The following is a 20,701-nucleotide window of genomic DNA, read 5'->3' on the forward strand; positions in this document are numbered from 1 at the left end:
AGGCAACTTAGCTTGTAGACGCCAGGGTAATGTATGTCCGGAATCACATCTTTTACAGATGCAACCAGATCACGGATTCTATGTAATGTGTTGAATCGGACCTGGATCTTGTGTTTATTCAAGATTTTGGAGATCTTTTTGTGATCCCTGAAATATAGGGTAAAGTGATGGTTTTAAAAGGCTCCTCAAGAGGGTCCTTCATGGTTGGAGTGCTAGTTTTGCGGATTGTGTAGTCGGAATAACCATTAGCCTTAAGAGCTTGGTGTACGTGCTTGAGTTCATTATTTTATTGTTTCCATTCTACGTGACTTTACCGAAAGAACCAAGAAAAATGGAGTTATGATTATAATATGCTGTTACCCAAAAAATATCCACAGCAACGCATGAGTTTGCGTATCGTTTTGATTTTGTGCATTGAACGGGGTCCCATATTTTATTTGGAATGCTCTTAGCCAATAACATCCGGTAATTCAGCAGCATTTGTTTAAACCAGCCTGACTGCTGATGAGATCCAAAATATTTAAACTGGTCCAGTTTGCTTGCTTTAGCAAATGCTGCTTGATAATATTTTTCTGGATAACTAATAGGCTGATCGACTAAAACGCGTTTTACTTGTGAACACAATTGAGTTAATCCTGCTTTATCCACAATGCTCCATGAAAATGCATAATGAGTTTATAGAAAATACTATTAAAACTTCCACCTTTACCTGTGTCCAATGGTCATACTTGTTGCTCATCTATAATATGCGTTAAACGTGTTGGCTCATCGGTGGCCAAACTGATTTGCGAGCCCTGTGCAGCTCGATAGAGGCTCTGTCCAATGTTTTACTTTTCAACACGATGCACCTTTTATTTGAAGCGGGGAAAACAACATCTGAAGCAAGTGGAAGCGACCTGAAGGTCTGGCCACACACGTTGCAGCTATACGGCTTCTCGTCCGTGTGCTTGTGCAGGTGTGTGTGCGTCTTGAGGTCACACGGCTGCAAGAGCCCGCGACCAAACAGCTGGCAACGCTGAAGGCCGTATTTGGAAGTGCCTGACTTAAGACTGGAAACGGGAAGACTTATTCACAATTTGGGCAAATCGCCTGATGAAGCCGGTTGTAATCGCCATTGAAACATCGTACTCAAGTTGTAAATGTCCGTTTACTCTTCGACATCGGTGTGCTGAAGTAAAATTCATTGGTACGTTTTGTGTATGTAACGTCTTAATTGGCTGTGGTGGTGGGTTAACAGCACTGATATTTGCGTGATCTAACCCAAAAAAAACTTTTGAGAATAATATTGATCGTGAACACCTACGTATTAAACAGATTATATAGGGTTTTTTTTTAAATCGGTCAATGTTGGTATCAGGTTGTAGCCAGAATGAATGAGTAAGTGTAATGCTACAGCCCTTTGTCTGTAAATTTTACATGTGGAGCTGTTTCCTGCCCGTGTACAACTGAAAATCATTCGGGTCGTCTTGGAGAATATAAAATATCAAAATGAATAAGCAAACCATACACTTTCGTGACTGCAGTAATTCCTGCAGTCACAAAAGCTTCGAATCAAGTCTGAACCACCTCTACGGGGAGATATGAGGTCTGTGTCTTTGTGTTGCCTCTGCTTGTGTGTCTCTGCCTTTGTGTCTTGGCTTGGATTTGTGTCTCTGTGCTGTCTCTGCCTGTGTGTGGGCCTTGGTGTTTCCGAGTGTGTGCTGCCACGCCCCCTTTTGCTCCATGCATACCTCTTGCTAATTTGTCCCATTATCTCTCAGACTTACCTTCTCTGCCTATTTAAGGCGACTTCACTCTGTGCTTGTCTCTGTGCTGGTTCGCTCTACTTTGATGTCTATGTGTGTGTGTGTGTGCGGTCTGTATTTTAAATTTCATACTTAACTTGCAATTTAGCAATCTTTGAAATAGCGTTATCAACCAGACTATGCGTTAATTGTTTTGACCGACCGTCTGTGTTGCTTTATATGGTTTCCAAATTTTGCTAAACCCTGTTTGTTTTGGTGTGCTTCTCTCTCTGTGTCCCCTGTTGTATCTGTGTTAGTTCCCCCCTACTTGGGTGTCTGTATATACATCTGGGGTTATGTGTTTCCCCTCTCTCGTAAATTTAGCTCTTCTGTATCTGATGATGGCTGCTTATGTTGCAACCGAAACGTCGTACGCTATTATGTTATTTTATTATTTCTTATTTATAGGTGACTTTACCAAAGAAAAAAACAAAGAGTAACACCATATACCCCCATTCGCATTTCCGTCTCCGTATCATATATATTAAAAAAAACATTTCTTACACATCATCTTCACGGCCTTAAATCGGTAAAGTGCATCATTTCAGCAGCATTGTTATAGCCCGCCAGTGCAGCACAGCAACATCAACTGTTGAACTGAACTTCCATGCTTCTCCGCCTTCACCCACCCACCCACATCGACGAGCGTGGCGATGATGCGTGGCCCAAGATACACCCGCAATCTGCGGCTGCGTGGCGAACCCCCTCATCCAGCAGTGGAATAACAAGACGGCACGCGATTTTTGACCCCCACCCCCATAGTCACACGGCGTCACAAAAAGTCAGACCCCCCCCTCTCAAATATTACGTCACAAAGCTCTGCCCTCCCCAAATAAATAAATAAAACATGCTTCAAATCGCTTTAAACTATTGTCATTGTAGTGCGTATTTAATGTGGCGCTGCACTCTGATGTTGTAGGAGGAAACATTTATTAAAACGTCTATTTAATAAAGTAGAACGTGTTGTCTATATTTATTTGAAGTTGCGCATTTTGACGTGACGTCACATTTCTCTTGGTTCTTTCGGTAAAGTCACCACGTAGAAGGGAAACAATAAAATAGTAAAAATATAAAACAATAAAATTCTCACGACGTTTCGACTGCAACACAAGCAGCAATCATCATCAGGTGTGAAACCACAACAAGAAAATTTGAAAAAAGTGGCGGTTATTAAAATTTTATTGTGGTTATCACATCTGATGATAATTGCTTGTGTTGCAGTCGAAACGCCGTGATAATTTAATTGTTTTATATTTTTATTATTTTATTGTTTCCCTTCAACGTGACTTTACCGAAAGAACCAATAATATGAATCCCTGCAGTCACGAAAGCTTTAAATAAAAATTTAAGAGGCGTTACAACTTTGTGGGCATCGCTCACGGGCGTCACGCGATGCCAAACATCCATTGGGTACGGGGGGGGGCAAAGTGGGGTGAAGTTAATGAAATAACTATTCCTGCTCTTTATACTACTGTACTGTAATGAGAACTACATCGTGGCTGATGGTAACAGCTGTACTATACTGTACTGCAGCTCGAATCGGCACCTCCGATTAGCACAGCTGTCTACGTGCGGTGCGAAAGAAGTCCAACATACTGTACACAACACGTGTTGTGTAATACACGTGTATTACACAACACGTGTTGTGTAATACACAACACGTGTATTACACACCACGTGTTGTGTGTAATACACAACACGTGTATTACACACAACACGCGACCCCCCACGAACGCCCACGTGACACTCCGCGCACCGGATGCCGTGACGTCGCTACTGACGTCACTATCCGGATGCGATTAACATAGCGCTAAACTTCGAGGCGGCACGCGGCTCGAGCTACGGCTCTTGCCACGAGGACTCTGTTTTGAATGTTCAATAGTGCGAGTACGAGTTTGCCGACGAGAGATTTATCCACGGTAAGTGATGGTAATGGTGTTGAGGACGGTACATTGATCTTTGTCGTGGTCGTGTTGATTGCAGTTGGTTGCTGGTGGCAGTGGGGAGATCTGCTCTTTGCTCGTGTTGAGTGTTGCAAGTGATAGTTACGTGAAGATTGTAATTGTAGTGATAGGGGTGATGGTTTAGTTGCTTTCTGGTGGTGATTGTGGTGATGTCAGAGACAATTTCCGTGGTGGTGCTAGTGATGCTAATGGCGATTGTCGTTTAGGTAGATGTTGTTGGTGATGGTTGCGAAAGGGCTCAATAAGCTATTAAGCTTCATGTCATGGGTAGTGATTTCCAGGTGGTGTAAATTCCACATTCCTATGGCGAGGCCCATATTTAAATATACGGAGAACTAATTGATTAACACAAAGTGGCACTTAATTTTTTCACGAACTCTTCAAGGATGAAAGGTTCTCAATCTTTAAACGGGGATTTGAACTCCCTATTGAAGACAGTTCTGGGAGAGTGCCACACCTGCTGGAGAGATCTCCCTTGCTGCTCTAAGCTTGGTCGAATGAAGGGTGCTAAAGGAGGTTATTTAGGTTTTAATGCTATCTTTGTGCTGTGTTCCAGAACGATCTTTTGGAGATGGATCAACTCGATGTTCAGTCTGCAATTGTGCAGCAGGTCAGTAACACTCTTGACAGCAAACTCTTATAAGCAGACTGCACAATACAGAGACGAGCTCACTTCTTTTTTTATTGTAGAGTAGTCGTGGACTACGTGTTTCACTGCCATTCTAGAATAGAACGATTACCATTGACCAATAAGCTCAACACACAGTGCAGGCTTTCAGGTCACTTCACCACCAAATGGGTTTATTACTAGTTCAACTGACAGCAAAGAATCAAAGTTCCACCCCCACCCCACATCGTGTAAGCTCTATAGACTTTTGGGGCAAGTGCTGTTAGTAAACGCCTATTATAACTAGTACCACAACGAGCCGTTTTACCTAACGGTACAGACACGCTTACACACGGCAAACTCACGACACAGTCAAGGCAATTTCTTGTCAGCTCAGTTCGCAGTAAGGGACTCTAGTACTCGTGAACCAACCAGGAGACACACGAGCTTATTACACAGCACACGTATTGGCAGGTGCTCTACTTGGACTTTATGAATGCATTCAGGTTCGTGACCTGTAACCAGTTTCATAAAATACCTTTAACAATTCACCCTTTTGCCATATTTGTGTAAATTAGAAATCAATGTATAATGCAGTTAAAGATGTTTAATGGAATTGGCCACAAACCTGGGAATATGGGCACCGTTTAATATTCCCAAAGTGTCAGATTATTTGACATCATCGAGGTGCAATATACTATTATTCGTGAATATGTATGTCTTGGATGCTGCTTGGTGTAGTGGTTTCCACACCAGAGGTCGCTGCTTTAATCTCCGAGCATGGCAGTTCAATGGGGCAAGTTTCTTAAATACCACCCAACAGTATACAGTAAATGGGTTCACCACAGCTCGTCGATCATGCATAGTGAGGTAAAGCGTTGACCTTTTCCAATATATGAGGCCATCACGGAGGTGCAGGCCAAAAAAAACTCTCTAGGGTAATCCTCTGAGAGCTTTGTGCGATTTAGGCCCTTCCACAAGCACTCTCTCAGTGGGTGTTTGTGTGTGTACCACTTTGTCTCTGTATATATGTCCATGTCTGTGTGCTTGCCCGCATGTTCACGCGTGCCGCTCTGTGCGCATCTCTGTGACAAAAACAGGCAACTCCATCGGATGAAGTCGTCTTCCCAGTGGCAGGGATGAGCTGCACACCACAAGGTTTTTACTCCACTTTATTCAGCATCATTCACCACATGAATTACTGCCACACTCCTCTATAACAAACACACATCATATCTATCTAGAAGACCGATCCCTAAATGGCTTTACAAATCCGATAAGAGCACACATACAAGAGGCCCAAATCGAGTCTCTTTGTTAAGTGTAACATGATGTGCTTGATTCATTTGTGATCTTAATTACGTGTGTTGCACACGTGAATATGTGCATGAATGACCATGTGTGTCTTTGGGCATGTGTGCGTGTGCAGAACTCTTGGACAAATTCAAAGACAGAATGACAGAGCAGGAACGTCAAGAAATATTGTGTTTCAATGAAGTTTTTTATTTCAAGATTCGTTCGGAACGAAATGGCCCTTCCAATGATGGCTACGATGACATCGACGGCCACTACATTCCGGTAAGCCTCTCCAATATGGGCCATGTTCATTGCAACTAAATCATGCATTCCACTATAAACCACAACATCCCTTACACGCACGTGTATACCTAATAAGTTGCTAATGATTTTCTGTGTGAAGAACACTGAAACGTTAAGCTACTCAACGTCCTAGTTTTGGACATTTTCAGAAAGGCTCTCCTGGTGCCACAAAGCAACTACAAAAAAATGTGGATTTTATCTCGATTAAAATATTCTGGCCTATTGCTCAACTATTGATACGATCTAAAGGTGGGGCTACCTGAGTAGTGGGTGGGGTTGGCATAGCCTAGAATGGGCCTATGAGTATAGTATGCAGGGCATACAGAGTGAGGCCACTCACTGTGTGGGTGGAATGTGGGAATTGAATGAACATGGCTATGTAAAAGTGACACCTGTGATCTTGAGTTTTAAATCTAGATTTAACAGTGCATCGCTCCAGTGGCTTCCTAATATCGGAAGGAAGAGCATTCCAGACGGCCGCAGAAGTGCACTCAAAGCGCGCGATGTGGTGACTATCTTTGTCATCATAAATACAGATGAAGGACATTCTATAACCCACACTTTTCATAGAATGATTTAGTGGTTTCCAGTGTGAGGCAAAGATGTATTTGGCAGAGACATCAGGGAAAGCTCAGACATGTTCATGAGTTTCGATTTAAAGCTTTCGTGACTGCAAGGATTCATCTTCTTTGGTTCTTTCGGTAAAGTCAAGTAGAATGAGAATAAAATAATAAAATAATAAAATAAAATACCACAATAAAATTCTCACGACGTTTCGGCCACAGCACAAGTGGCCTTCTTCAGGTGAAAGGAACAAACCTGTCGGGACGACAGAGCTTCAATGAACGTTGTTAAGATTCGTAGCGTCTTTTAAGCTGAAGAAGGCCACTTGTGTTGTGGCCGAAACGTCGTGAGAATTTTATTGTGTTATTTTATTTTATTATTTTATTCTCATTCTACGTGACTTTACCGAAAGAACCAAAGAAGATGTTCATGAGTGTGGGAATGTCAGACCAGTGACTAAGAAATGAGAACTTGAATGAGCCGTGTGTTTAGACTGAGTATTGTTTGAGCACTCAGAGACGGCCCTGCTTGAGTACTGAACACTTGTGTAATCTTGTTCTAGATCACGGGTGAACACCTGGTGTACCGCTTCCAAGTACTGAATGTACTTGGGAAGGGGTCCTTTGGGCAGGTGCTCCGATGCCTGGACCACAAGACGAAAAGAGAAGTGGCCATCAAGTTGCTAGAGTACACTGCTAGGTAAGTTTGAACAAAGACATGAACCACATTAAAAAATACATCTGAATTTGTGAAGATAACCATAACTTAAAAAAATCAATTTAAAAGTGTATTTTGTTTAACCTCATGAGAACTGAAGAGACCAGGATAAGTCTCATTTGCAAGAGTGACCTGGAGCATTAGTCTGCCAGTAGGGGGACAATGATTGCACAATACAAATTGAGGAATTTGTGGTGTAGGTTTCCATATTGGCAAACATTGTACCCAGTTCAAAGCACACAGTGGCATACTCTTGCAAATAACGTCAGGTGTTCTTTAGCATCCATCGAAGCAGACAGCATGCATTATTATGGTTATACACCCGCAGTATTAATCAGGGCGGCTGCTTGATTCGAACCTTGAACCTCTTCAACGGTTGGCGAACGTGCGACTGCCAGGTCATGTATCCATCTCCATCAGAAGCTGTTTCTGTATGAGTTTATAATTTCATAAATGTCTTCAAACACCATCAAAATGATGTTTGATTTGTCATGAAGAGGCAATATGTAATTTTTTAAGGTTACTGCCACGTGAACGTGGAGTTCACACCACTGACCAACAACGGGGATGAGTGCTGCCCTTTTGCCCATTATATTATATTCTTCTATATTGCAACATGTTCAGGCACTAAATACCAATGCCAAGGAGGTCTGCTAGCCACGAGGGGTCTTCAGGAAATATTTTTTTTTTCAACTTTTGCAATTCCGCATTAAAGGAGCACAGACCACAGTGCTTCACAACATCGTCCACAGTTTCGGTTGGAGGAGCAGGACACTTTATACCTTACTCGCTTAACATAGCTCAAAAACCACAGTGATCACAATCCAGTGGTGCAACATTTTCACCGCACTGAGATGGGATGTGGTAACCCCTTTCGGGTAACGACCATCGACAACTTCCCAACCGATTGGTGCAGCCTCCCCAGTTGGCCGCTGATCACGTCGACCGGGCAGGGACGACGTTGACGTTGACCGGGATGAAGCGCTCACAGCCATGACTCTGGAGCTCTGTTGACCGCGCCATCCCATGTGCGTGATAATGCATAAAAATATGCAAGACTTAAGAGTGGGGTGAGACTCACCGATGCATTCCCTCCACAGAAACGACCTTCAGAAATGCAGAAGGGAGGCGCATATCATGAATGCGTTGCAGTCCAAGGACAATGAAAATAACTACATTATTAGATTTATCGGACATCTTATGTTCAGAAAGCATCCCGGCTTCGTTATGGAGCTCATGACGTAAGTAAAAAAATCACATCTGTGCGCCAACATCGTGTTTATCTGAAGCAATTTTTTAAAACGTGCAGGTAACATTTGATGAAATTCAGATTGAAAAAAATGTTGTTTGACCAGGTGAGAACTCAAGAGACCAGGATGAGTCTCATTTTCAACAGTGACCTGGGGCATTAGATTGCCAGTAGGGGGGCGATGATTCCTAAGTTGTACAACGGCAATAAATTAATTTTTCGGGTAATTTTCGAATTTTTAACATCGGCTGTGAGACAGACGCGGTGTGTGGTATTATTACAGCTGCATTAATCAGGGAGCCTGCTGGATTCGAACCATGAACCTCGACGAAAGGCGGGGATCATGCTGCCATTAGGCCATGTCACCACCCATCGGATTGTACCAGCCCTTTCATGTTAAGGCTTTATTGATAGTTTTTAAAATATGAAAGGGACACGGGTGTCTCCTTAACGTGGCACGTAACTGTTTATGATGCAACGATGCTCTCCCACCTTACTTAATACATATGAGCTGAGTGGTTACCACCATTTTACATTATACAGCACATTAAAACATAGCACTTCATAATAATTACAAATACAGTAAACGATGTTTCTCGTTATCTGTAAACAACATTGTTACCTACCGCAACGTCCTGTCTCATCCATTACCTTTATCATGAAACCAGATGCAACAGCAAATTCTCATAACGAGCCCTATGAGCTAGGCGATGGTGGTGCCCGCCTGTAATCCAGCACTGCTGAGGCGAGGGTTTGGTGGGTCACACACATTTTGCGAAACTCCCTACCGTGGGCGTCGAGGTGCCCATACCCTGGCTTGTCGGTAGAGAGCAGTACAACAAAAGTGTAGACTACCTGTTACACCTGTACGGGATACAGTATTGCCCCCTCGCAAGTGTGGGTTTTTGTCTGAGTGCTCCGGTTTCTTCCAACATGTAAACGCTCAAATTTTTTTTTAATAAAATACCTTAATATGTACAAGACCGCAGAGCTTAGGCATCTGTTGGCGCCTGCTCATGACTTTGGTTGACTTGCTGTTTGTGGTTCCTCGTACGTCTGAGAATTGTTCTCTTCATATTACAGTGAAGTGATTACTGTGCATGTTATAAGTTGATGTTATTATATTTCTCAAACCCAATATGCAGGTCATGTTTCATCATCATTCCCCTGGGAGAAATTTGAATTTGGTTTTACATGATAAAACTAATCTATTGTAAAGCATAATTCCTCCAGTTCATGAAGCGATCCTAAGCATTGACCAAGATAGTCGAAGGTGGACTAACCATTGACGATATCTTGTCTTGCAGCATCGACCTCTTTGATCAATTCCAGGACAACTTCACGATCTTTGCACCGTCAAGAATCAGGCTCTATGCAAGATCCATGTTGAGGGCCCTTGCAAAACTTAAGAAGGAGGCCATCATTTATGGCGACCTGAAGATGGTAAGTAAATACAAAAGCATACTGCCGTCATTCATGGATATGTGTTGCCTTGAGGCAACTGTGGAAAAATAAGGCCTATACTCTTTGGTTCTAGTCGGTAAAGTCACGTGACTTTACCGAATAGAACCAAAGAGTATGGATCCTTGCAGTCACGAAAGCTTCAAATCTAAAATAAGACCTCTCTCGTAACTCAAAAAATTGAAAACCAAACAGCCTGCACCTCATACCGCATTGCACAACAATAATGCTATTGTTTTGCTAAATGTATAAAAAGTAATCGACACTTGTTTCAATCTAGGACATTGTCTAATCTCTTCTTGCTCGAGAATACACTCTGCAGTTCATTTGAAGAGATTCTAATTTACATTGGTCACAATCACAACACTCAAAAGCGATAATTACAATTGGCAATGTTAGACAAGTTTCTGACACGAGGAAAAGGAGATAAGCACCTGTAACTTATCCTAACGAGGGGGACAGGTCGGCTAAATAGAGAGTGATTCAAGTAGTACAGTTTGTAGAACACGATCAGATAATCCGCGCTGTGTTCCGTCCTCCTGAGAAGTGAGCGACTCCACGTCACAAGACCACAGCTCAATCTCTCAGCATGGAGTCTTCCCAAATCTCAATTATGGTAGCAGCCACTTATCATGTCGAATAACATTTAACATTATGTTCTTTAACATTTAACAAGAAGCATCTGCCCCAAAACATCTTTAATATTTAACAAGAAACATCTGCCCCAAAACATCTTTAATGCCTCCTAAACTTCCCACAGTCCCTGATAACACTGCATAAACGAAACAATGTGTACTTATATAGTTATTAATAATAAATACATATTTAATATGGAATTATATTGACATGCAAATTAGGCAAATCAAATTTTACTGACAATAAACATATAAAAACAACTATTAATCAGGAATATAACCTCTGCAGTAACGCCGATTCTGTTCACCAAATTAAGTGAATATTAAATGTCTGCTACAACGTGGCCATTTTGTGCATTCGCAATGAACCGCACAATGTAACACAATAACACCAATTCTAGATTTGAAGCTTTCGTGACTGCAAGGATCCATACTCTTTGGTTCTATTCGGTAAAGTCACGTAAAAGTATAAAACAACAAAAAATAATTAAAACAATAAAAAATTCACGACGTTTCGGCCACAACACAAGTGGCCTTCATCAGGTGAAGGGACCAGCGCTGTCCTCGAGACAGTCTGGTCCCTTCACCTGATGAAGGCCACTTGTGTTGTGGCCAAAACGTCGTTATTTTTTTATTTTTTGTTGTTTTATACTTTTACGTGACTTTACTGAATAGAACCAACGAGTACAATAACACCAAAATGTTATCAACTTTCACAAAAAAGCTACTTCTATTTTCATCACCAAAACGCTCTAATCATCTTTCAACTCCGTTATATCTTCATTGGTTCTTTCGGTAAAGTCACGTAGAATGAGAATAAAATAATAAATTGATAAAATAAAATAACACAATAAAATTCTCACGACGTTTCGGCCACAACACAAGCGGCCTTCATCAGGTGAAGGGACGAGACTGTCTGGAGGACAGCGCTGGAGCGAACACAGCCAAGCTCAGACCGCGACCTTTAAGCTGTGTGAGAAGAAACAGAGCGCCTTGACAAAGGAATTAGCATAGAATTTAGCATTGCAATAGCTGAGTGATTAGCTTGTGACTGGTCACAGAAATGGCTATGTTAAAGTCAAAGCCTACACATCCACAGAGGTACCTAGTACAAATCAAACAGGAGAATTTAGCATTGAAATAACTGAGGGATTAGCTTGTGACTGGTCATAGAAGGCACTCTGTTTCTTCTCACACAGCTTAAAGGTCGCGGTCTGAGCTTGGCTGTGTTCGCTCCAGCGCTGTCCTCCAGACAGTCTCGTCCCTTCACCTGATGAAGGCCGCTTGTGTTGTGGCTGAAACGTCGTGATAATTTTATTGTGTTATTTTATTTTATCAATTTATTATTTTATTCTCATTCTACGTGACTTTACCGAAAGAACCCAAAAAAGATAAATGCTTGCAGTCACGAAAGCTTTAAATTCGTTATATCTATTGATTCGAGTTGGATTGATCAAAATAAACAAGTTAATAAAATGACTAACCACGAGGCCGTCGCCATCTTATTATTAGATTTCCCGCGCAAAAACTGAAAATTAACAAAAACAACTGGAAAAAATAATTGAACATCTTCACACCTGCAATAGTGACGAGGCACACCCTCCACCTCACAACACCGCAGCTAAATATCTCTGTTAATAGGGATTGAGCACCAGTGTTATTAATTTTCTAGACCCAAGTATTTTGAATATAGAAATCAACTTTGATATCATAATCTTAATTGTGAATATCTTCATTACCACCAATAAGTCAGTCAAACGTCAATTAACATTACCGAGTTCCTGTCATTCGATTAACATTAAAGTAATATGATTGTAACAGTTACATATTATATTCTTAGTTTTTTCGGTAAAGTCACGTTGAAGAGAAACAACAAAATAATAAAATATATGAAAAATATATTTTATATATATTATTATTTTGTTGTTTCTCTTCAACGTATAAAATTATATTTTATATATATTTTATTATTTTGTTGTTTCTCTTCAACGTGACTTTACCGAAAAAACTAAGAATATGAATTACTGCAGTCACGAAAGCTTTAAATAAAAAAAAAGTTACATATTATTGGAGCTAATGTAAACTCTACAGTGCACGTGGGGCTCGGGGTCTTATCCCTAGTCATCATTGCCTTCTCATATAATGACGAAAATGTACCCGTCTCTCCGTAGCAATTAGCAGAGTGCACAATTATACGTGTTGATTAATCAGAGGTGAGTTCACGCCGGCCATCCATGCCATGAGCACTTTTGAACCTTAACTACTTTTATCCCCTGTTATTTTTCCTAGGAAAACATCATGGTCAAAGACCACGCAACCGGCAACATCAGGATCATTGATTTTGGCGCGAGCATCAAAATGACGAAACCAAGTGAGTAGTTTTGCTTGTGTTTTTTCGTGTGAGGGTGTGTGTGTCTGTGCGTCTTTGTGAATCTTTGTGAATATACGAGTGGGGAGCGCTAGTGCAGCGGTTAGCGCGGTGCAGCGGTTAGCGCTACGCACCCGGCCGCCCCGAGTTCGATTCCCGCTCACGGCCGACACCAGTGACGATTATCTGAACCGGTCCTGGGACTCCCCGAGGTCGACTCAGCCCCAAATGAGCGCCTCGTGCGGTGTGTAAACATCGCCACTAGGGAGACAAAAACAGCCTGGCGTGCTGCTGGCCCCCCACCACCTCGTGTGCCGTGCCGGCCTTCATAGGTGCTCGCTAACAGCACTTGCCCCAACAGTCTGTTAAGGCTATACGGGGGATCTTTGTCTTATATGTGTGTTGGCACAGAGGGGGCATAGTTGGTGCATATGCCAGTCATCTCAGTTCGTCAACCCATGACACCTAGATATCTTTCGTGATATGTCAGTGAGGCTTCGACATTTCACGTGGCCTCAAAGTGCACCTGGCCTGGCACAGGTCCCGTGGTGACGTCACTGCTGCTTAGTGGCGAATGGCGCCTGTTATTCGTATGTGTGTGCGTTTGGAAACGTGGCATGGTGAGCAGCTTTACAATGCACTACAATCTTAGTGACTCAGTTATTATTCTCAGCCATAGAGACCCTATCAGGTCATACAGGCCTTAATAGGTGTTTACAAACAACGTTTTTACCAAATGTCAAAGCGTCTCTTGGAGTGCCGCTCACACTTTTCCATTTCTGAGCCAGTTTTAGAAAGGTCCACATTCATCTGCTGGATAGAATGACCAATTTTACCATCCTACAAAATGTAAATATTTTAATCTGTGTGCACTCAAAAATCTAAGTGGACAAATAACGTGCATGACCTTCTCGCTCAATCGGTGCTGTCCATGTGTGTGTGGTGCGCAGTTTTCGGATGTTTCGGAACGTGGAAATACATGGCTCCAGAGATGTTCCTGGGCCTCCAACTCACCTGCGCAGTGGACATGTGGTCCCTGGGCTGCGTAATTGCTGAGCTCTCTTCTGGCTACCCTCTCTTACAGACCACAGGAGATTATATTGCCCAAATGATCACGGTACCTGAAATATGCCAAAATATAATCTCATTATTTATGAATTTGAATTGCAACCAACAGCAGAGCCCATGGCTTAGTTTTAGCTGAGCCGGCTCACAATGCTAACGCCGAGTGATGGTCCATTAGTCGCTAACAACCATATAGGAGACTGCCGTGGATTGCAATCTGTGGAGCAATTATACTTTTGGCCTCATTCCATGGGAACAAATGTTGCTCTGCTGCCAGTATGTACATAGAGAATAGACATATCTTTAATGTGACCAGACACTAGTTGGACACGTATGATGTGATTTGGCCTTGTTGATAATCATCACTCAGAGCGACAGACTATTACCCTTTCCATTCTTCGGGTTCATTGTTCATCCCTGAGGTTCATGAAGTAACTTTAATGGGCAATATTTGTTCATTAAGTACCCAATAATTAAAATATATGGTAATGTTGTAAAAGCATGTGCAGTCCTTGTGAATAAACGTTTCAGTTTTAGAGACATTTACATTTGAGGAAGTCTACTGTATGCATGTTTACGATACACAAAGTCCAATGACCTAACCCATGTATATTAATTTCACTGTGACCTGTGCACAGATTTTTGGTCTCCCACCAAGGTCCATGATTGATGCTGCGACCGACATGGACATTTACACCGGTGAGTGGAGGGGAGGTTGCTACTTCTGTTGTCACAATTATCCAGGCAAGCATTGCCGTAATGTACTTTGTTCGTAATCCTCGGAAACCCGTTTCACTCATTTTCTCTCCAACACAGACAAGACAGGGTGCCACAGGGTGAACGGCAGGAAGGTCGTTCCAAGCACCACCTCTCTTAAGGAAAAGCTTCGGACTACGAACAGAGAGTTAATCGATTTTGTTCAAGGATGCCTTGAGTAAGATATACCTGTACTGTCTACATATGATCTTAATTCATCATTATTTTCGTGTTCACCATCAGCACTCTCGTAAACAGAGTGCACATTACTAGGAGTGATGTTTTACTGACAGGGAGTGGCTTTGTGTCATAACAGGGCAATATTTCATGTCTTGTGCCTTCTTGTATTCGTTTGCATAATGAAGGTAAATAATTGCATGTGCCACACCTCCACCCCATTATTAGAAGAAATGTAGACGGTAAATGAACCCTGACGATTCACCGTTCATATCTTGGCAGGTGGGATCCCGCTCGCCGGCTCACGCCTGAGGAAGCTTTGAACCACAGGTGGCTTCAGGACGACACCAAGGACGAAAGCCATGCTAGTCACAATGAACAGGATGCTGTGGACGCATCGATTAAAATGGACGAGATCGTGGAGGTGGATCGTGTGAGCCAATGCGAGCAGAGATGGACGAATGATTCTGGGTCAGATCTCGATGAAGATTTTGTGTCAGCCAAGAGCCAATCGTGAGTATCCACGTGCACGTTGCATCTTGAAGAATATTTGTGTTGGTTAGGTTCTTATGAAGTGACTTTGATGTTTCTCCCTGCTCAATGCTTTCTCTCTGCATGCAGCTCTCTTTGAGACGTTGCTCTTTCTCCTCTGCAGTCTGGAACTGTCCTTCCCCAGCCATCTTCATTGTCGACTTCATGCTCTTGTTCATCTCTAGGCTCCAGATCTTCCTCTTCTCCTCTGCCTATAACTCTAGAAAAGAATCAGAATATTTATTTATACTGGAGGAATTTGATGAGCTATGAAGCTCTTTTTCACGGATGTCCAGTATGATGTCCAGCAGTACTGGACATCATTCTAACATTGGTTTTCATTTATAGATTGGCCCCTGCCATGGGAATGTGGAATTCCCACCACTCTGCTTGCTCGTTTGAGTGTGAAAATGCTTTGGCTTTTCTTATCTTCAGAAGGGTTTGGGGTAGTGATAGGTGTAGGGGCAGTGATCTACTTGACATCTGTAAAAAAAAGAGCTTTATAGGTCATAATATTCCTATAGTCTAAATAAATATTCTGATTCTGAACATATTCTGATAGGGGTAGACCTGGTTGTGGCTGGGGGCAGGGCCAGGGAGTAGCAGTAGGATAAATAATGGAATTGTATTGCAGTAGGAAAGTTTCTGCACAAATAAAGAAAGGCAGACAGAGGCATAACAGTGGCCCGTGCAACTCTCTTTCAGCTCGAACGCCAGTTTCTACACTGCCCTGGAATACCAACGCAGCCATCAAGCGACCAGTGAAGCTGTCGCCAACACCGGAGCGAAGGCATCGAGGGGGCCTGGGCGGAGATTTGCCCGTGTGCGGCAGCGACTCCGGACATTTCTTAGATTTGTCCGGAAGCATTGCTGCTGCAATGCGGAAGAATAAAGGCCCCATCGTTGGCGCACCCCACCACTCCAGTACAGTGGAGGTAAGGGTTTGGTGGGTCGCTCCCTTTCCGTGGGCACCCGTATCCTGGCTTGCCAGGAGAAGGCAGCACAACAAAAATGTGGACTCCACCTGTTCCGTCTGGATGGGATTGAGTGGTTTTCGCCTCGCATGCATGGGGGTTTTTTTCCGGATCCCCAGTTTCCTCCGACATTTAAAGCCACTCATTATTTGTCCTGATAACACCTTGACGTATAGAGGACCTCAGAGCTTGGATAATTGTGGTTCTGTGGTTTCTCGCGTTGTGAGAGTGAGCGAGCACTGTGCACGTTAAAAGGTAAAAAAAGTATTATATCTCGGCTTTCACGACCAATGTTAGATTCATTATTTGTTACTTTTGGGTCAGATCGTCGAGGTATCTGACAATTTTCAGCTTTTCCCTCTACTGACAGCCAATCAAACGATGTTGTCACGTGGCAAAAATGCCAATTTATTTGTTTTCCAGGAAACCGGAATGTTGAAAAGCAAGCATTAAATAATGTTATGTAAGAGATTACATTCAAAAATAAGTGTTAACAATAACTCAGCTCTTATTTTGAGATCTTTAACAGAAGCTCAGCTCTCGCGTAATGCATGCAAATCTTTCAGCTAAAGTACAATCAACAAGATAAATGTTCAATTTCAGAAAAGACCAAAGATCTGTATTGGAAAAGAAAAGGATTATTTTGTCTAAGAGTTCTGTTTTGGTGTAAGCTATTTATTTCATAATAATCAGAATCTTTCATTAACATAGCTTAAAAATACATGATCATCCCGAGGAAATGTATGTGAACATTACGTCACCGCAAAATATCTTTCCCACCAATTTTACATGGAGAAGATAAATCCAAATTTGTATTGCACTGCATCCAGCTGGCTGCTTCTCTCGTTGGTGTTCCACTCCCTTGTCGCACGATGTCATGCAGCATCTTGAGACACGACTGGAGACCTGCTGCTGTGTGTCTTGAGTGCTCTGTCCCTTGATGACCCCAATGCTTCCCCTGGGTTTGTGCCCGGAACAGGTAACATCACCGGGGGATGTCGACACCTGGAATGGAAGAGGCAGAGACACCAGACCCCAAGACATCCTGCAACCCCCCACCACCCCACCTGCACACACCCCACACACACACCCCACCCACCCACACACACCCCATCCACAACACACACCTCACACAGACATACCCCACACACCCACACACAGACCACCCACCCACTACCCACCCACAACACACACCACACACACATACACCCCACGCATAAACACACCCAACGCATGAACACACCCCATCCACACAACCCACCCACCCACCACCCACCCACAACACACACCACACACACCTCACACACATACACCGCACACATACACACACCCAACGCATGAACACACCCCACCCACACACCATCCACCTACACACATCACGCACCCACCACCTATGCACACACACACCACCCAGCCATCACCCACCAAGAACACACCACACACACAAACACCCCCCCCCCCCTCCTTTCTCTTGACTCACTGTTAATGAAATAGCTAAGGATGTTTTTTTAACTCGTATATAATAATAACTGTAAATATATTAGTTTAGTTTTACTGTGTATTGAATTTAGAGGAAGGCCGTCTCACCGTGAAAGTATTAATGCAGAAGATTTAAATGTGCAATACGTTTTACTTTCATGCAAGTTTGTTTTTAACTCGTATATAATAATAACTGTAAATATATTAGATTAGTTTCATCGTGTATTGAATTTAGAGGAAGGCCGTCTCACCGTGAAAGTATTAATGCAGAAGATTTAAATGTGCAATACGTTGTACTTTCATGCAAGTTTGTTTTTAACTCGTATATAATAATAACTGTAAATATATATTAGTTTAGTTTCATCGTGTATTGAATTTAGAGGAAGGCCGTCTCACCGTGAACGTATTAATGCAGAAGATTTAAATGTCCAATACGTTTTACTTTCATGCAAGTTTGCAAACAAGCCTCGTGTTCAGTATTTTGTAAATACAAATTGTTCATTTGTAGCAATGTTTCTTGGCATTTATGGTTTTGTTGGAACGTTTATTAATATTGTTTTACTTGCTTGCACCACACACACATACACCCCACGCATACACACACTATTCACACACCGTGCACACCCCACGCACACACACAAACCATGCTTGCACCCCACGCACACATGCGCCCCACACATATACACACACCACACACACCCCCACACACACACCACGCACACATACACCCCACACACACACCCCATGCATACACCACACACACACACCCCACGCACACATACACCCCACACATACACACACCATGCTCACACACCATGCTCACACCCCACACACACACACCATGCACAAACTACACACACACCCCACGCACACCTACACCCCACACACACACCATATGCACACACCACACATACAGCCCACACATACACACTCCATGCACACACACCATGCATTCACCCCATGCACGCACCCCGACTAGCGCTTAGGTCAACTAGAACACACAAACCGAACCTCTCCACCTGGGTTTTCATCCCGGCAAACCGAGCGAGTGATCTGGCCATGGGTTTCCCATGTGAGAGAGAATTGGCAAAGTTCGGTGTGAGATGTTGACTCCCGGACCCTGTGGTAAAACATGGGTGAGTTAGACGCGAGACCACCTCCGGGAGAATCCGGATAGAATATGATGGTGCACCCAGATACACGAGCACTCAAGGGGGGTAAGTTGGAAAGGGCAGGGAGTGTTGGAATGCAATAATACTGTTTTCCTGAGACAGATAGTGCGAGTGGAAGAATGACGAGTGTGGCCTTGGGTGCATCATCAACACATCGCGCATCTAAAATTATCCCTGATTATGACAATAAAAACAGCTGTAAGTTGAGATGGAGAACACCAACGCAAAGGTGATGAACGGGCAGGCAACCCGGGGCTGTGCGAGGGGACAGCCCCATCCAGCCCTTACCCCCCCCAACTCCCTCCGCACTAAATCCTGAGCGCGGCACTGCCGCACCGGCGTCATCCATGACTCCACCACGCGACGACCAACACCATCCACTCCTTCACCACCACCACCACCGAAACCTAGTTGGTCACTGACACGCTTCGCACCCCACAAAAACGGTTTACACCTTAAATTTTGATTTAAAGCTTTCGTGACTGCAGTGATTCATATTCTTGGTTCTTTCGGTAAAGTCACGTTGAAGGGAAACAATAAAATTATAAAATATATATAAAACAATAAAATTCTCACGACGTTTCGACTGCAACACAAGCAGTCATCATCAGGTGTGAAAAACAACGGCAAGAACATTTGAAAGAAGTGGCGGTTTGTATTTATTTATTTTTAAACGTTAGCACCACGGATAGCGATTTGACAGTTTGTTTAGATGGACGAGTCCATCTATGTTCGGAAAAGAGGAGGGGGGAGACGAAAAATTTACGTAGGCTGCGAGTGTGGAGTGTGTGTGTAAGTGGAGCGGTGGTGTAGCGGTGAGCGCGCTGCGCTATGAACTCGGCGTCCCGAGTTCGATTCCCACGTACGGCCAACACCAGTGACAATTATATCTGAACCGGGTCCTGGGCCTCCCCTAGGCCGGCTCGGCCTCTCCCCTAGGCCGGCTCGGCCTAGGGGAGAGCCGACCTTTATAGGTGCTAACAGCACTCGCCCCAACAGTCTGTTAAGGCTACACAGGGGATCTTTGTTGTTCGAGGTAGTTGAATACATATTGTGCTTTCGATGGCTCGTTGTGCGAGTTGCCATTGTTGGTCATTGTAGCTTGTTTGATGTCACTCGCAATCGCACATGTTGCCATGTAGTAACTGTCCATAAATCGCTTGGTTATACAGATCGGGCCACCCTATATCTATATTAATTTCATGTTTCGGTTTTGGGTCCCGGCACCGGACGGAATCCTCTGCACGTCCGATTAGCACGGTTGGCTCCGTATGATGCAAAAGAAGTTAAACGTACATACAATTGCGATGAATTGGAGAGTGTTGGTGACCAACCATGAAAACAAGGTTGAACATCGAGTACTAAAACACTGCTTTATGTACGTCCATGAAACCCTACGTGTTTATGTTCCCCCCTGCTCTTGTGTGCATATTATACTGTGTATATATTTATTAATTATTGCATACTCTATTGCGTACGTATACATTTGTTTTTTTATATTGATTTGCGTTTGTATAGGTATGTGTATGCATGTACTGTACACAGTAAAACCTTGGATTGCGAGCATAATTCGTTCTGGAAACGTGTTTTGTAATCCAA

At 43.1% G+C, this 20,701-nt stretch overlaps 2 protein-coding genes across 2 annotated transcripts; both read left to right on the forward strand.

Moving 5' to 3' along the window:
- The first annotated feature begins 4,135 nt into the window (after positions 1-4,135).
- Positions 4,136-7,654, forward strand: LOC142929695 (dual specificity tyrosine-phosphorylation-regulated kinase 3-like). The gene is made up of 4 exons (XM_076071417.1): positions 4,136-4,358; positions 5,456-5,513; positions 5,785-5,933; positions 7,081-7,654. Exons 1-4 carry the CDS (start codon positions 4,320-4,322, stop codon positions 7,219-7,221), a joined length of 387 nt encoding a protein of 128 aa, XP_075927532.1. The 5' UTR covers positions 4,136-4,319; the 3' UTR covers positions 7,222-7,654.
- Positions 7,655-7,903: 249 nt separating this feature from the next.
- LOC142929223 (dual specificity tyrosine-phosphorylation-regulated kinase 2-like) lies at positions 7,904-17,068 on the forward strand. The gene is made up of 8 exons (XM_076070004.1): positions 7,904-8,476; positions 9,792-9,927; positions 12,870-12,951; positions 13,899-14,065; positions 14,652-14,712; positions 14,830-14,947; positions 15,229-15,459; positions 16,183-17,068. Exons 1-8 carry the CDS (start codon positions 8,319-8,321, stop codon positions 16,367-16,369), a joined length of 1,140 nt encoding a protein of 379 aa, XP_075926119.1. The 5' UTR covers positions 7,904-8,318; the 3' UTR covers positions 16,370-17,068.
- The last annotated feature ends 3,633 nt before the right edge of the window (positions 17,069-20,701 follow it).

This window comes from Petromyzon marinus, chromosome 1 (assembly GCF_048934315.1).
Source record: "Petromyzon marinus isolate PM22_M1 ecotype Great Lakes invasive population chromosome 1, UKy_Petmar_22M1.pri1.0, whole genome shotgun sequence".
NCBI classification, from domain to species: Eukaryota; Metazoa; Chordata; class Hyperoartia; order Petromyzontiformes; family Petromyzontidae; genus Petromyzon; species Petromyzon marinus.

What these genes read in the sequence shown, in the direction of transcription:
- LOC142929223 (XM_076070004.1), top strand. Translation starts at nt 8,319, where the DNA reads ATGCATTCCCTCCACAGAAACGACCTTCAGAAATGCAGAAGGGAGGCG. An exon ending in CATCAAAATGACGAAACCAA is followed by an intron (nt 12,952 to 13,898) that starts GTGAGTAGTTTT and finishes TGTGGTGCGCAG; the next exon opens with TTTTCGGATGTTTCGGAACG. An exon ending in ATATTGCCCAAATGATCACG is followed by an intron (nt 14,066 to 14,651) that starts GTACCTGAAATA and finishes ACCTGTGCACAG; the next exon opens with ATTTTTGGTCTCCCACCAAG.
- LOC142929695 (XM_076071417.1), top strand. Translation starts at nt 4,320, where the DNA reads ATGGATCAACTCGATGTTCAGTCTGCAATTGTGCAGCAG. An exon ending in AGTCTGCAATTGTGCAGCAG is followed by an intron (nt 4,359 to 5,455) that starts GTCAGTAACACT and finishes TGACAAAAACAG; the next exon opens with GCAACTCCATCGGATGAAGT. An exon ending in TCGACGGCCACTACATTCCG is followed by an intron (nt 5,934 to 7,080) that starts GTAAGCCTCTCC and finishes ATCTTGTTCTAG; the next exon opens with ATCACGGGTGAACACCTGGT.